General features: G+C 36.1%; 1 protein-coding gene across 49 annotated transcripts in view; it reads right to left on the bottom strand.

Annotated features, from left to right (window-relative positions):
• CCDC7 (coiled-coil domain containing 7) overlaps window positions 1-17,115 on the bottom strand; it is a 425,173-nt gene that overhangs the window by 270,205 nt on the left and 137,853 nt on the right. For all 49 annotated transcript variants that reach the window (XM_054522140.1, XM_054522141.1, XM_054522147.1 and 46 more), the window contains one exon: window positions 3,163-3,261. In XM_054522140.1, the coding sequence (XP_054378115.1) occupies window positions 3,163-3,261 (99 nt within the window). The remainder of the gene's footprint in view (window positions 1-3,162; window positions 3,262-17,115) is intronic.

Genomic DNA, 17,115 nt, shown 5'->3' with positions numbered 1-17,115 from the left:
TAAAACAGCATGGTACTGGCAAAAAAAGTAGACACACCAACCAATGGAACAGGCCAGAAAACACAGATATGAACACAGCCTATATAGCCAATTGATTTTCAACAAAGGTGCTAAGAATACACAACAGGGAAAGGATAGTCTTCAATGAATAGTATTAGGAAAATGGGATACTCACATGCAAAGAATTAAACTGGACTCTTATCTCACACCATTTACAAAAATTAAACTCACATTAAAATTTAAAGGTAATACCAGAAACTGTAAAGCTATTAGAAGAAAACATAAAGTAAAAGCTTCACAGCACTGGTGTAGGCAATTTTTTTTTATTTGACCCCAAAAGCACAGGCAACAAAAGCAAAAATAGACAAGTGTGATTACATAAAATTGAAAAGTTTCTGCGCAGCAAAGGAAACTATTAATAATTTGAAGAGACAACCTATGAATTAGGAGAAAACATGTACAAGCCATACATTCATCAAGGATTTAATACATAAAATACATAAGGAACTAAACTCAACAGCAAGAAAATAGAAAACCCAATTTAAAAGACAGGTAATGGGACTGAATGTACATTTTTCAAAAGAAGACACAAAAATGGAAAACAGATATATATTTTTTTTAAGCTCAACATCATTAATCATTAAGGAAATGCAAATTAAAACCACAATGAGATGTCATCTCACATTGGTCACAATGTCTATTATCAAAAATACCAAAGATAAATGTTGGTCAGGATATGAAGAAAAGGTAACTCTTGTACACTGTTAGCAGGAATGTAAACTAGTACATCCACTATTAAAAACAGTATGGAGGTTCCTCAAAACACTAAAAATAGAATCACCATATGATCTGGCAATTGCATTTCTGGGTATTTACCAAAAGTTTAAAACCCGTTTGTCAAAGAAATGTCTGTACTCCCTTGTTCACTGCAGGCAGCAGTATTCATGATAGCCAAGTAAACTGAATCAACCTGTTTATCAATGGATGAATGGATAAAGAAAATGTAGTACATAGAGAGAGTAGAATACTATGTAGCCTTTAAAAATGGAATTCTGTCACTTGCAATGACATGGATAGAATTGTAGAACACTATGCTAAGTGAAATAAGCCAAGCACAGAAAGACAAATACCACATGTTTTCACTTTTATGTGGAAGATAAAACAACTGAACTCATAGAAGCAGAGAGCAGAATGGTGGCTGCAGAGGCTGCAGGTGGGGGTAATAAGGAGATGATGTCAAAAAGTATAAAATCTCAGTTATTCATGAGGAATAAAGGTTTTTTTGATATCTACTGTACAGCATGATGAATATAATAGCATATTGTACATTTCAAAATTGCTATGAGAGTAAATTTCAAATGTTCTCACTATAAAAAGTGATATTTGAGCTGATAGATGTGTTAATTAGCTTTAGGTATTCCACATTATACTCGTAAATCATAACATTGCTTCATACCCCATAATAAATACAGCTATAAATTTCAATGTATAATAAAATAAATAATAAATAAAATTTAAAAATTTAAACAGTATTGTAATGGTATATAAACAGACACATAAAATAATAATAATAATAATAAAAAAACAGACACATAGGTCAAACAAACAGGATAGAGAGCCCAGTAATAAACCTAGGCATATATGGTCAATTAATCTTTGACAAGGGTGTCAACAACACACAGTGAAAAAAACATAATTCCTTAAATAAATGAGGTTGAGAAAATTGGATATCCACATGCAAAAAATAAAATTGGACACTTATTTGACACATACACAAAAATCAACTCAATGAATTAAAATTTTAAGCATAATACCATATAACGTCCGGAAGGAAACATAGGGGAAAAGCTCCTTGACATAACTCTTGATTTTCTGGGTATGACACCAAAATCACAGGCAATAAAAGCAAAAATAAACAAGTAGAACCTCTACAGAGTAGTGAAGAACTTAAAAAAAAAAAAAAAAAAAAAAAAACAAAAAAAAAAAAAACTTGTGCAAAGCAAAGAAGAAAGTCAACGAAATGAAAAGGCAACCTATGGATTGGGAGAAACCATAAATTTGATAAGCAATTAATATAAAAACAAAATATAATGAACTCAAGCAATTCAACACCAAAACCCAAATAATCCAATTAAAAATGGGCAAATGACCAAAATAGACTTTTTCATGAAAGTAGACATACAAATGGCCAGTAAGTATATGAAAAAGTCATCAACACACACACACACACACACCCAGTGCTGTCCTCTAAAACCTGCTGTACAAATTTTCATTCCAAGTAGTTGAGAAGATGCAATGGAGGACTCCAAAGCCTTATGGAATGTAGCCACTAGATAGAAGGAGTCTAGGTAACCAGATGACTCTATGGATAAGAAACTTATCCACTGACTCTCATTAAACTATTAGATGAGAGAGACATAAACTTCAGTTATATTAAGGCATTGAGATTTTGACACTGCTTTTGAAGCACTGAGAATACCCTTACCTAAATCAATAAATTTAAAATTAGTGGCATTGGTTTAGCATTTGATTGTTAAAAGGCAAAGGAACAGATAGAAACAGCATGCCATTTGGTAGAACTGTTGACTGCTACAACTTGGAAGGCAGACAATGTGTATGCTAAGCCTGCAGCTCTTTGGAAAGTGGTTGGAGAGAATGAGAATGTAATTTATATTTTAAGAAGATCACTCTGGCTGCTATGTGATCAAGATTAGAAATGGGGGAATCAAGCAACTATTGTAATAGTCCAGGCAACAAAAAAGATAATGGAATAAACTAAGATGGTAAATGTGAAAGTGGTGGAGGTGGTGAAAAGTGGTGGAATTTTTTTATATATTTTGATAAAAGGAAGAAAAGAATGTTCTAGTGCATTGAATAAGGATTGTGAGAGAAAGTAAGCAGTCAAGAAAAACTCTTAAGGTTTTCAGACTGAATAACTGATATGGTTTGGATACTGGTCCCCTCCACATCTCATGTTGAAATGTAATCCTCAGTGTTGAAAGTGGGGCCCGGTGGGAGGTGTTTGGATTATATGGGAGGATCCATCATGAATAGTTTAGCACCATCCCCTTGGGGAGAAGTGAGTTCTCACTCAGTTCAGGAGAAATCTGGTTGTTCACGTGTGTAGCACCTCTCCCATTACTCTCTCATTCCCATACTCACCGTGTGACATATCTGCTCCCACTTCACCTTCCTGCACGAGTAGAAGCTCCCTGAGGCCCTCGCCAGAAGCAGATGCCGGCACCATGTTTCTTGTACTGCCTACAGAACCATGAGACAAAATAAGACCTCTTTTCCTTATAAATAACCCAGCCTCAAGTATTTCCTTATGTCAATACAGATGGACTAAAGTAGTATCTGACAGAGTTATTCATAGTATTTATTGAGGTAAGGCAACTAAGGGAGAAGCAGGTTGTACAAGAGGGAACATAAAGACATTAAAACTTACTAAAGTGTTAAAAACAAAGTATTTGTGCAATGATAGATAATTGTATCAATAAAACAGAATAGAAATCCAAAATAGAAATACATAAAAATGAAAATATATTAAAAAGTGGCATTTATATTCATTATAGAAAATATGTTTTAATAAATGAAGCTCACATAATCAGGTTATATACCCTATCATATATCAAATACAAAAATAAAATCCAACTGCAATAAAGATCCAATTGTGAAACAAAATAAAATTTCAGAATGTATAGGATAATTTGTATAAAACATTTGGAAGGACAAAACTCTTTTAAATAAAAAAGGAATTTCTGAATTCACAAAAGAAATACAGGTACATTTAATAACACAATATTTTGTGTAACAAACAAAACGTAGTAAGAGCCTAGGAAAGACACTTGCAATCTATATGGCAGGAAAAAGTTAGCAAAATCAATATTCCTGATATGTAGGGGATGCTGAAAACTTGATGAGAAGATAAAACAGAAGAACAACATGTTGTATGACACATTCCGAAGAGAGATTGCAAATTGTCATCAACCATTTGAAAATATGGGGTGGGGGGAGGGGGGAGGGATAGCATTGGGAGATATACCTAATGCTAGATGACGAGTTGGTGGGTGCAGCACACCAGCATGGCACATGTATACATATGTAACTTACCTGCACGTTGCACACATGTACCATAGAGCCTAAAGTATTATAATAATAATAATAATAATAATAATAAAAAGAAAAAAAAAGAAAATATGACAATTTCTGTTAATGTAGTGAATTACACTAATTAATTTTCAAGTGTTAAGCCAACCTTGCAATCCTCAGGCCTAAAAACATTTTATTATTATTAATAATATCTATTTTTAAACTTATTATCATAGAAATAATTATTGCTAACCCTGTAACAGTTTGCAAGACAAAGCATATGCCATTTATTTAACACAGTAGTTCTCAACTGGAGGTGTTTTTCCCCCAGGGGACATTTGGCAGTGCTCAATCACATTTTTCTTTCTTACAACTGAGGGTCGCTACTAGCATCTAGTGGATGGAGAACAGGTATGCTGTTAAATAACCTGCAATACATAGGTAAGCCTCTCACAACAGGAATAATCTGGGCCAAAATGTCAACAGTGCAGAGGTTGAGAAACACTGATTAAACAGATCAGTTTAACCAAGACTTGTCAATTCTATATCCTAAAAAAAAATTCAATTCTGAACCACTCCCACCCCCATAGTACATCTTTACTATCACTGCAGTTATTCTTAACTACAAATTTGCCTCTTCAGTCTATTATCTAAATTGCTGCACAAGTAAGAGAAGGCTTGAATGGAGTTAGGTGGGATGGGATTAGTTTCATTAAAACACAAATCTATTTATACAATAATTCTTCATTAAATCTCATATTTTCTTTGTCTGAATTTACCTATTTGAGAAAAAAAAAAAGTCCAGACAGGGTAGCTAAAACTAGCCAGAGCAAGTAGATGGGACTCTATTGGTCCAATGTTAGAAAAAGGACACTGCCTTTTATCTAAAGCTGTAAGTGAAACTGAGATCATGAGAGCGAGAGTTAGCCAAGAGTCAAAAAGAATCTCAGAATACAGGATGAAGTATACACAGAAGACAGTACATTTGCAAACTGAATTCTGTAGAGAAAGACGAGAGATAAAACACACATAAATTGAGTGAACATTTGAATTTGTGAGATCTGAGATTGATAAGCTCTGTAAGTACAATGGTGCTTGTGATGGTTAATGTATCAAGTTGATGGGGCTAAAAGATGCCCAGATAGCTAGTAAAACATTATTTCTCAGTGTGTCTGTAAGGGTGTTTCTAGAAAATATAAACATCTGAATCAGTAGACGGGCTAAAGAAGATCCACCCTTACCAATGTGGGCAGGTGTCATCCAAATCACTTAGGGCCTAAATAGAACAAAAAGGCAGAGCAACAATAAGTTCTCCCTTTCTTCTTGGCTGGGATATCCATCTTCTCCTGCCCTTGGAACTGGAGCTCCTGGTTGTTGGGCCTTCAGATTCCAGGACTTAAACCAATGGCCTCCCAGATCTTAAGCTTTTGACCTTGGAGTGGAAGTTACACCATCAGCACCTCTGGTTCTCAGGCCTTCAGATTCAGACTGAATTACACTATTACCTTTCCCAGATGGCATATCATGGGACTTCTCAGCATCCATAATCATGTGAGCCAATTCTCATAATAAATGTCCTCATGTGTATCTATATATTGATAGAGATATAGACAGATAGACAGATTCTATTGGTTCTGCTTCTGGGGGAAAGCCTGACTAATACAGTGGTGGCAGCAGACAGATAACGAAAACATGTAAGGCTTTGGAAATTGTCCTCAATATCTGGGACTTGAATTGGGAATCCTAACAAAAAAATTTTTGAAAACAGAAGTTTTCTTTGTGGTATAAAGATAAGACAGCAGTATCTTCAAGAGATGGTAATGGAAGCATAAGGTAAAGAAGTATTTCATTCATGAAAGCATCTATATCACATGGGTAATATGATTGTAAGAAGATCAGAAATAAAATCCTTCAAAGTAAAGTGACCACCTAAATAAAGTAAAGATTTATCACCTAAATCTTGACAATCTTGAAAACAGGGTTGCTATTAGTAATTACACTGAAACAATCAGACTAAACCAGCTTTGTCCTGGAAAACTAAAACACATTATTTCTTAATAATAAGAATAGTCCAGAGTAGGTTGGAGATGGGATTATATTCAGTAATTTATCAAAACTTCCAATGTCAAGCTTAAATTCAGCTCAAATGTTTCTGTACTTAATGGTATTATTTTGGCTATTAAGACACTAAAACTCTGCATACCATATTTACAGTCATGAAGGAACACAGTATCCTCCTTAAGTTGCACTGCTGAAAGTAGTAACAATGACTGTAGACCTCTCCGGCTATATCATATGGTGATAAAATTCTCCCTTTAGTCAGTAACATCTGAGACAACCACTTAACAGTATCTAAACCTTAATCAGACACTGCTAAACACAGGATGGATTGGTTCAGTCAGCCATGGCTGGACAGTGGAAAAGTTCTTAAATATAAATACAAAATCAACAGTGTCTAGCAGTGTCTCTCCATACTTTTCACTAAAATATGTAGGAAGTTAAAACATTCACAAAAATACCAAAATTATAAATGGCAATCAAGTACCAGAATTACGAAGGAATTACCCACACAAAAAAAATCCAATGTGAGGGTGACTATAAAACAGAAAAAAATGTGATAAAGGAAGAAGACAATTATACCTCTAAAATTATGTAATATGAGAACTCTAAAAAAATTATTTTCAAAACTGTCTGGCAACTTCAGTAGAGTAGAAGATGATATTATCACGCTATAAAACAGGTGCAGGAAATTGTATGAGAATACCAATTTGAGATAAAATCATGAATGTAAATAAAGATCACCAAAATAAAACAATGCAAGAAAACCTAAAATGCAATAACAGAATTAAAAGACACATTGGGGCTGGGCACAGTTGCTCATGCCTATAATCTCAGCACTTTGGGAGGCCAAGACGGGTGGATCATTTGAGGCCAGCAGATCAAGACCAGCCTGGCCAACATGGCAAAACCCCATCTCTACTAAAAATACAAAAATTAGCCAAGTGTGGTGGTGCATGTCTGTAGTCCCAGCTACTTGGGAGGCTGAGGCAGGAAAATTGCTTAAACCTGGGAAGCGGAGGTTGCAGTGAGCCAAGATCATGCCACTGAATTCCAGCCTGGGTGACAGGGCAAGACTCTGTCTCAAAAAAAAAGATACATTGAAGGGCTGGGAGCAGTGGCTCATGCCTGTAATACCAGCACTTTTGGAGACTGAGGTGGGAGGATCACTTGAGACCAAGAGTTTGAGACCAGGCTGGGCAACATAGCAAGACCTTGTCTCAACAAAAAAATTTTTTTTAAAAAATAGCCTGGCATGGTGGTGTGAGCCTGTAGTCCTAGCTGCTCAGGAGGCTGAAGCAGGAAGAAGATTGCTTGAGCTCAGGATCAATTTCAAGGTTATTTATTTTGTTCATTTATCTGTCTATTTTTGCATCAATACTACACTGCTTTAATTATTCAAGTATAAGATTGTCTAAGATCTGGTAGGGCTAACTACTCCTCATTATTCTTGCCTTTAACGTATATGCCTGTATGTGTGCATATGTGTGTTATTCTATACGTTTTATTCTTCTAAATAAATTTTATACTAATTTGATCAAATATTGATCCCAGTGTGCTCCCTACCATTATTATATTTTTTTATTTTTATTTTTTTTATTATTATTATACTTTAGGTTTTATGGTACATGTGCACAATGTGCAGGTTAGTTACATATGTATACAATGTGCCATGCTGGTGCGCTGCACCCACTAACTCGTCATCCAGCATTAGGTATATCTCCCAATGCTATCCTTCCCCCCTCCCCCCACCCCACAACAGTCCCTGAAGTGTGATGTTCCCCTTCCTGTGTCCATGTATTCTCATTGTTCAATTCCCACCTATGAGTGAGAATATGCGGTGTTTGGTTTTTTGTTCTTGCGATAGTTTACTGAGAATGATGATTTCCAATTTCATCCATGTCCCTACAAAGGACATGAACTCATCCTTTTTTATGGCTGCATAGTATTCCATGGTGTATATGTGCCACATTTTCTTAATCCAGTCTGTCATTGATGGACATTTGGGTTGGTTCCAAGTCTTTGCTATTGTGAATAATGCCGCAATAAACATACGTGTGCATGTGTCTTTATAGCAGCATGATTTATAGTCCTTTGGGTATATACCCAGTAATGGGATGGCTGGGTCAAATGGAATTTCTAGTTCTAGATCCCTGAGGAATTGCCACACTGACTTCCACAAGGGTTGAACTAGTTTACAGTCCCACCAACAGTGTAAAAGTGTTCCTATTTCTCCATATCCTCTCCAGCACCTGTTGTTTCCTGACTTTTTAATGATTGCCATTCTAACTGGTGTGAGATGGTATCTCATTGTGGTTTCGATTTGCATTTCTCTGATGGCCAGTGATGGTGAGCATTTTTTCATGTGTTTTTTGGCTGCATAAATGTCTTCTTTTGAGAAGTGTCTGTTCATGTCCTTCGCCCACTTTTTGATGGGGTTGTTTGTTTTTCTCTTGTAAATTTGTTGGAGTTCATTGTAGATCATTATTATATTTTCAATGCTATTTCCTTTTTCATCATAATTTTAATACATTATTGTTATTATACAGGCTAGCTATTGATTTTTGTATATTTATCTCATCCTACCATTTTGTTGAATTCTGTTTTTATCAATTCAAGTAGCTTTATAATGGAATCTCTTTGGTTTTATAGATGTACAAGTCATTTTCTCTTATATTGCTCACAAGTTTTACTATGTTTTTCACGTTACTTGATGCTTTAGGATTTATTAACATTACATTTTTATTTTGAAATATACTTTTTATCAAAATAAGATTACTCTCTTTACTAAAAGGCTTTGGCCTTGAAAAATAAAATAAAATAAAATAAAACCAAGCAGAAATTCTAGAACAAAAAAAATCATTGAAGGAAATATTAAATACATTCAAAAGCTTCAATTATAGACTAAATAGAAGAAAAAAATCTCAGAGCTTGAAGAAAGGTCTTTTGAAATAATCCAGTCAGATAAAAATAAAGATAAAAGAATAGAACAGAATGAACAAAGCTTTGAGATGTCTGGGACTACATAAAGCTATAGAACTTATGCATTGTTGGTATTCCTGAGGAAGGAAGAGCAATAAAAAAATTTAGAAAACAAATTAAGGAAACAATTGCTGAGAACTTCCTATCCCAAGGCAAATACATTGCAAAAAGGAGTCACCACAGCATATACATTCAGAATGTCTAAAGTCAGTGAAAGAAAGAATTTTAAAGTTAGAAAGAGAAAATCAGCTGGTGACCTACAAAGGAAACCACATCTGACTAACAGAAGACTTATGGGCCAGAAGAGAATAAGATGGCATTTTCAAAGTGCTGAGAGAAAAAAAAAAGAAATCTGTCAGTCCAGAATGTTATATGCTGCCAGAAGAAGCTTCATAAATCAAGAAAAAATAAAGTCTTTCCCAGATAAGCAAATACTTAGAAAATTTTTGGTGACTGGACTGGTCTTGCTGAAAATGCTGAGAGTCCCTAGACATGGGAATGAAAGGTTGATAATCACCATTATGAAAACATATAGAAATATAAAACTTAGTTTTTATAAAATAATCACACAAAGGAGGAAAATAAAGGAATCAAACTGAATCACAATAGAATTTCATCAAACCACAAAGACAAAAAGAGAAGAAAATAAAAAAATTTAAAACAACTTGAAAATAATTAAAAATATGACAAGAACAAAGTCTCATATATCAATATTAACCTTTAATAGGTTAAATGCTCCACTTAAAAGATATTGGCAGAATGCATTAAAAAATATGATCAAATTACATTCTTCCTATAAGAAACTCACCTTACCTATAAAGACACATATAGACTAGAAGTAAAGGGGTAAAAAATATATTCCATGCAAATGGAAACCAAAAGGGAACAAAAGTAGCTATGGTTAAATCAGATAACACAGACTTTAGATCAAAAACAGTAATAAAAGACAAAGAAAGACATTATATAATGATAAAGAGATCAATTCAGCAAAGGATATAACAATCCTAAATACATGGGCACCCAACATCAAAACACCCAGCAATACAATAATAGAGGAGGACATCAACATCACAGTCATAGCACTAGACAGATCATTTAACAAACAAACACTGAACTTAAACTGGATTTTAGACTAAATGAACTTAATAGACATTTACAGAACACTCTACCACGCAATTACAGAATATACATTAGTTTGATAAGCAGATAGAATAATCTCCAAGGTAGACCATGCTAAAGCAAAGCCATAAAACAAGTTTTAACAAATTTTCAAAAATGGAAATCATACCAAGTGTCTTCTCAGACTACAGTGGAATAAAGCTAGAAATCAATACCAAGAGAAACTTCAGAAATGATACAAATCCATAGAAATTTAAACAGTATGCTTCTGAATGATCACTGGGTCAATGAAAAAAATAAGATATAAATTAAAAAATTTTATTAAATGAATGAAAATGAAAACACAACATACCAAAACCTGTGAGATACAGCAAAAGCAGTGCTAAGAGGGGTTTATAGCATTAAAGCCTACAACAAAAAAGTAGAAATACTACAAATTAACAACTTAACATCACACTTCAAAAAGCTGGAGAAAAAAGAATAAGCCAAACCCAAAGTTAACAGAAAAAAACAAATATCAAATATCAAAGAAGAACCAAATGAAATAGAAAACAAAATAAAATACAAATAATCAATGAAACAAAAAGTTAGTTCTTTGAAAGGGTAAGAAAATTGACAAAAAACTAAGTAGACTAATCAAGAAAAGAAGAGACAAGATCTCAACACATGCAATCAGAAATGAAAAAAGAGATATTACAATTGATTCCACAGAAATACAAGATATCATCAGTGACTATTATGAACAACTTTACACTCACAAACTAGAAAACCTAGAGGAAATAAATAAATTTCTGGAAACATACAAACAGCCAAGATTGAACCAGAAAAGACTAAAACTCTCGAACAGACCAATAATAAGTATCAAATCAATAAATGAAATCCATCACATAAACATTATTAAGGACAAAAACCACATAATCATTTCAACAGGCACAGAAAAAGCATTCCATAAAATTCAGCATCCTTTCATGATAAAAATCCTCAACAAACTAGGCATAGAAAAAGCATACTTCAACATAATAAAGGTAATATATGACAAATCCACAGCAAACATCTTAATGAGGAAAAGTTGAAAGCATTCCCTCTAAGAACCGGAAGAAACAAGAATGCCCACTTTTACCACTCTTATTTAACATAATTCTAGAAGTCCTCACCAGAACAATCAGGCAAAAGAAAACCAAAAGGCACCGAAATTAGAAATAAGGAAGTCAAATTATCCCTGTTCACTGGTGATAATATCTTATTCTAAAAAACCCTAAAGACTTCACCAAAAAAAAAAAAAAACCCTCTTAGATTTGATAAATCAATTCAGAAAAGTTTCAGGATGCAAAATTAATATACAGAAATTAGAAGCATTTCTACACACTGATAATGACTTAGTCAAGGACCAAATCAAGAAGGCATTCCAATTTACAATGGCTATAAAAATGAAATAAAATATCTAGGAATATTTGACCAAGGAGAAAAAAGATCTCTATAAGGAGAACAATAACACACTAATGAAAGAAATCACAGACTAAGCAAACAAATGGAAAAACATCCGATGCTCATGGATTGAAGGAAACAATATTATTGAAATGACCATACTACCCAAAGTAATCGGCAGATTGAACACAACCTCTATCAAATTATCATCATTTTTCATAGAATTCAATAAAATAATCCTAAAATTCATATGGAATCAAAAAAAGGAGCCCAAATAGCCAAAGCAATCTTAAGCAAAAAAGAACAAAGCTGGAGGCATCACATTACCTGATGTCAAATTATACTACAAGGCTAGAGTAAGCAAAACAACATGGCGCTGGTATAAAAATAGACACACAGATCAATGGAACAGAATAAAGAATAATATACCTGCAATCAACTGATTTTTGACCAATTCAACAAAAATTTACACCGAGGAAAAGATATCCTAATTCAATAAACAGTGTTGGGAAAATTGGACTGCTATATACAGAAGAAATAAATTGGACCCATAATTCTCACCAAATACAAAAATTAACTCAAGATGGATTAAAGACCTAAACTAAGACCTGACATTATAAATACTCTAGAAGAAATCTAGGAAAAACTCTTCTGGACATTGACTTAAGCAGAGAATTTATGAACAAGTCCTCAAAGCAAATGCAACAAAAATGAAAATAGACATATGGGACTTCATTAAACCAAAAAGCTTCTGTACAGCAAAGGAAACAATCAATGGAGTAAAAAGACAACCTACAGAATGAGAAAAAAATATTTATAAATTATGCATCCAACAAAGGGCCAATATCCAGAATCACAAAGAACTCAAACAGCTTAACAGACCCTTTCAAGATGGCCGAATAGGAACAGCTCCAGTCTACAGCTCCCAGCGTGAGCGACGCAAAAGACGGGTGATTTCTGCATTTCCATCTGAGGTACCAGGTTCATCTCACTAGGGAGTGCCAGACAGTGGGCACAGCACAGTAGGTGCAGCGCACCGTGCACGAGCCAAAGCAGGGTGAGGCATTGCCTCACTCAGGGAGCGCAAGGGGTCAGGGAGTTCCCTTTCCTAGTCAAAGAAAGGGGTGACAGACGACAACTGGAAAATCGGGTCACTCCCACCCTAATACTGTGCTTTTCCGATGGGCTTAAAAAACGGCGCATCAGGAGATTATATCCCGCACCTGGCTCAGAGGGTCCTACACCCACGGAGTCTTGCTGACTGCTAGCACAGCAGTCTGAGATCAAACTGCAAGGCAGCAGCGAGGCTGGGGGAGGGGCGCCCGCCATTGCCCAGGCTTGAGTACATAAACAAAGAAGCCGGGAAGCTCGAACTGGGTGGAGCCAACCACAGCTCAAGGAGGCCTGCCTGCCTCTGTAGGCTCCACCTCTGGGGGCAGGGAACAGACAAACAAAAAGACAGCAGTAACCTCTGCAGACTTAAATGTCCCTGTCTCACAGCTTTGAAGAGAGCAGTGGTTCTCCCAGCATGCAGCTGGAGATCTGAGAATGGGCAGACTGCCTCCTCAAGTGGGTCCCTGACCCCTGACCCCCGAGCAGCGTAACTGGGAGGCACCCCCCAGTAGGGGCAGACTGACACCTCACACGGCCAGGTACTCCTCTGAGACAAAACTTCCAGAGGAACGATCAGACAGCAGCATTCGCGGTTCACGAAAATCTGCTGTTCTGCAGCCACCGCTGCTGATACCCAGGCAAACAAGGTCTGGAGTGGACCTCTAGCAAACCCCAACAGACCTGCAGCTGAGGGTCCTGTCTGTTAGAAGGAAAACTAACAAACAGAAAGGACATCCACACCAAAAATCCATCTGTACATCACCATCATCAAAGACCAAAAGTAGATAAAACCACAAAGATGGGGAAAAAACAGAGCAGAAAAACTGGAAACTCTAAAAAGCGGAGCACCTCTCCTCCTCCAAAGGAACGCAGTTCCTCACCAGCAATGGAACAAAGCTGGATGGAGAATGACTTTGACGAGTTGAGAGAAGAAGGCTTCAGACGATCAAACTACTCTGAGCTACAGGAGGAAATTCAAACCAAAGGCAAAGAAGTTAAAAACTTTGAAAAAAATTAAGACGAATGTATACCTAGAATAACCAATACAGAGAAGTGCTTAAAGGAGCCGATGGAGCTGAAAGCCAAGGCTTGAGAACTACGTGAAGAATGCAGAAGCTTCAGGAGCCGATGTGATCAACTGGAAGAAAGGGTATCAGTGATGGAAGATGAAATGAATGAAATGAAGCGAGAAGGGAAGTTTAGAGAAAAAAGAATAAAAAGAAACGAACAAAGCCTCCAAGAAATATGGGACTATGTGAAAAGACCAAGTCTACATCTGATTGGTGTACATGAAAGTGACAGGGAGAATGGAACCAAGTTGGAAAACACTCTGCAAGATATTATCCAGGAGAACTTCCCGAATCTAGCAAGGCAGGCCAACATTCAGATTCAGGAAATACAGAGAATGCCACAAAGATACTCCTCGAGAAGAGCAACTCCAAGACACGTAATTGTCGGATTCACCAAAGTTGAAATGAACGAAAAAATGTTAAGGGCAGCCAGAGAGAAAGGTCGGGTTACCCACAAAGGGAAGCCCATCAGACTAACAGCGGATCTCTCTGCAGAAACTCTACAAGCCAGAAGAGACTGGGGGCCAATATTCAACATTCTTAAAGAAAAGAATTTTCAACCCAGAATTTCATATCCAACCAAACTAAGCTTCATAAGTGAAGGAGAAATAAAATACTTTACAGACAAGCAAATACTGAGAGATTTTGTCACCACCAGGCCTGCCCTAAAAGAGCTCCTGAAGGAAGCACTAAACATGGAAAGGCACAGCTGGTACCAGCCGCTGCAAAATCATACCAAAATGTAAAGACCATCGAGACTAGGAATAAACTGCATCAACTAACAAGCAAAAGAACCAGCTAACATCATAATGACAGGATCAAATTCACACATAACAATATTAACTTTAAATGTAAATGGACTAAATGCTCCAATTAAAAGACACAGACTGGCAAATTGAATAAAGAGTCAAGACCCATCAGTGTGCTGTATTCAGGAAACCCATCTCACTTGCAGAGACATACATACGCTCAAAATAAAAGGATGGAGGAAGATCTACCAAGCAAATGGAAAACAAAAAAAGGCAGGGGTTGCAATCCTAGTCTCTGATAAAACAGACTTTAAACCAACAAAGATCAAAAGAGACAAAGAAGGCCATTACATAATGGTAAAGGGATCAATTCAACAAGAAGAGCTAACTATCCTAAATATATATGCACCCAATACAGGAGCACCCACATTCATAAAGCGAGTCCTGAGTGACCTACAAAGAGACTTAGACTCCCACACAATAATAATAGGAGACTTTAACACCCCACTGTCAAAATTAGACAAATCAACGAGACAGAAAGTTAACAAGGATATCCAGGAATTGAACTCCGCTCTGCACCAATTGGACCTAATAGACATCTACAGAACTCTCCACCCCAAATCAACAGAATATACATTTTTTTCAGCACCACACTACACCTATTCGAAAATTGACCACATAGTTGGAAGTAAAGCTCGCCTCGGCAAATGTAAAAGAACAGAAATGATAACAAACTGTCTCTCAGACCACAGTGCAATCAAATTAGAACTCAGGATTAAGAAACTCACTCAAAACCGCTCAACTACATGGAAAATGAACAACCTGCTCCTTAATGACTACTGGGTACATAACCAAATGAAGGCAGAAATAAAGATGTTCTTTGAAACCAACGAGAACAAAGACACAACATGCTAGAATCTCTGGGACACATTCAAAGCAGTGTGTAGAGGGAAATTTATAGCACTAAATGCCCACAAGAGAAAGCAGGAAAGATCCAAAATTGACACCCTAACATCACAATTTAAAGAACTAGAGAAGCAAGAGCAAACACATTCAAAAGCTAGCAGAAGGCAAGAAATAACTAAAATCAGAGCAGAACTGAAGGAAATAGAGACACAAAAAACCCTTCAAAAAATTAATGAAACCAGGAGCTGGTTTTTTGAAAGGATCAACAAAATTGATAGACCACTAGCAAGACTAATAAAGAAGAAAAGAGAGAAGAATCAAATAGACACAATAAAAAATGATAAAGAGGTTATCACCACCGATCCCACAGAAATACAAACTACCATCAGAGAATACTACAAACACCTCTACGCAAATAAACTAGAAAATCTAGAAGAAATGGATAAATTCCTCGACACATACACCCTCCCAAGACTAAAACAGGAAGAAGTTGACTCGCTGAACAGACCAATAACAGGCTCTGAAATTGTGGAAATAATCAATAGCTTACCAACCAAAAAGAGTCCAGGACCAGATGGATTCACAGCCGAATCCTACCAGAGGTACAAGGAGGAACTGGTACCATTCCTTCTGAAACTATTCCAATCAATAGAAAAAGAGGGAATCCTCCCTAACTCATTTTATGAGGCCAGCATCATCCTGATACCAAAGCCAGGCAGAGACACAACCAAAAAAGAGAATTTTAGACCAATATCCTTGAAGAACACAGATGCAAAAATACTCAATAAAATACTGGCAAACCAAATTCAGCAGCACATCAAAAAGCTTATCCACCACGATCAAGTTGGCTTCATCCCTGGGATGCAAGGCTGGTTCAACATACACAAATCAATAAACATAATCCATCATATAAACAGAACCAATGACAAAAACCACACAATTATCTCAATAGATGCAGAAAAGTCCTTTGACAAAATTCAACAGCCCTTCATGCTAAAAACTCTCAATAAACTAGGTATTGATGGGACACATCTCAAAATAATAAGAACTATCTATGACAAACCCACAGCCAATATCATACTGAATGGTCAAAACTGGAAGTGTTCCCTTTGAAAACTGGCACAAAACAGGGATGCCCTCTCTCACCACTCCTATTCAACTTAGTTTTGGAAGTTCTGGCCAGGGCAATCAGGCAAGAGAAAGAAATAAAGGGTATTCAATTAAGCAATGAGGAAGTCAAATTGTCCCTGTTTGCAGATGACATGATTGTATATTTAGAAAACCCCATTGTCTCAGCCCAAAATCTCCTTAAGCTGATGAGCAACTTCAGCAAAGTCTCAGGATACAAAATCAATGTGCAAAAATCACAAGCATTCCTATATACCAATAACAGACAAACAGGAAGCCAAATCATCAGTGAACTCCCATTCACAATTGCTTCAAAGAGAATAAAATACCTAGGAATACAACTTACAGGGCATGTGAAGGACCTCTTCAAAGAGAACTACAAACCACTGCTCAATGAAATAAAAGAGGACACAAATAAATGGAAGAACATTCCATGCTCATGGATAGGAAGAATCAATATTGTGAAAATGGCC

The sequence above is a fragment of the Pongo abelii genome, chromosome 8 (assembly GCF_028885655.2).
Source record: "Pongo abelii isolate AG06213 chromosome 8, NHGRI_mPonAbe1-v2.0_pri, whole genome shotgun sequence".
NCBI lineage: Eukaryota > Metazoa > Chordata > Mammalia > Primates > Hominidae > Pongo > Pongo abelii.
This window is presented reverse-complemented; position numbering and strand designations above follow the sequence as displayed.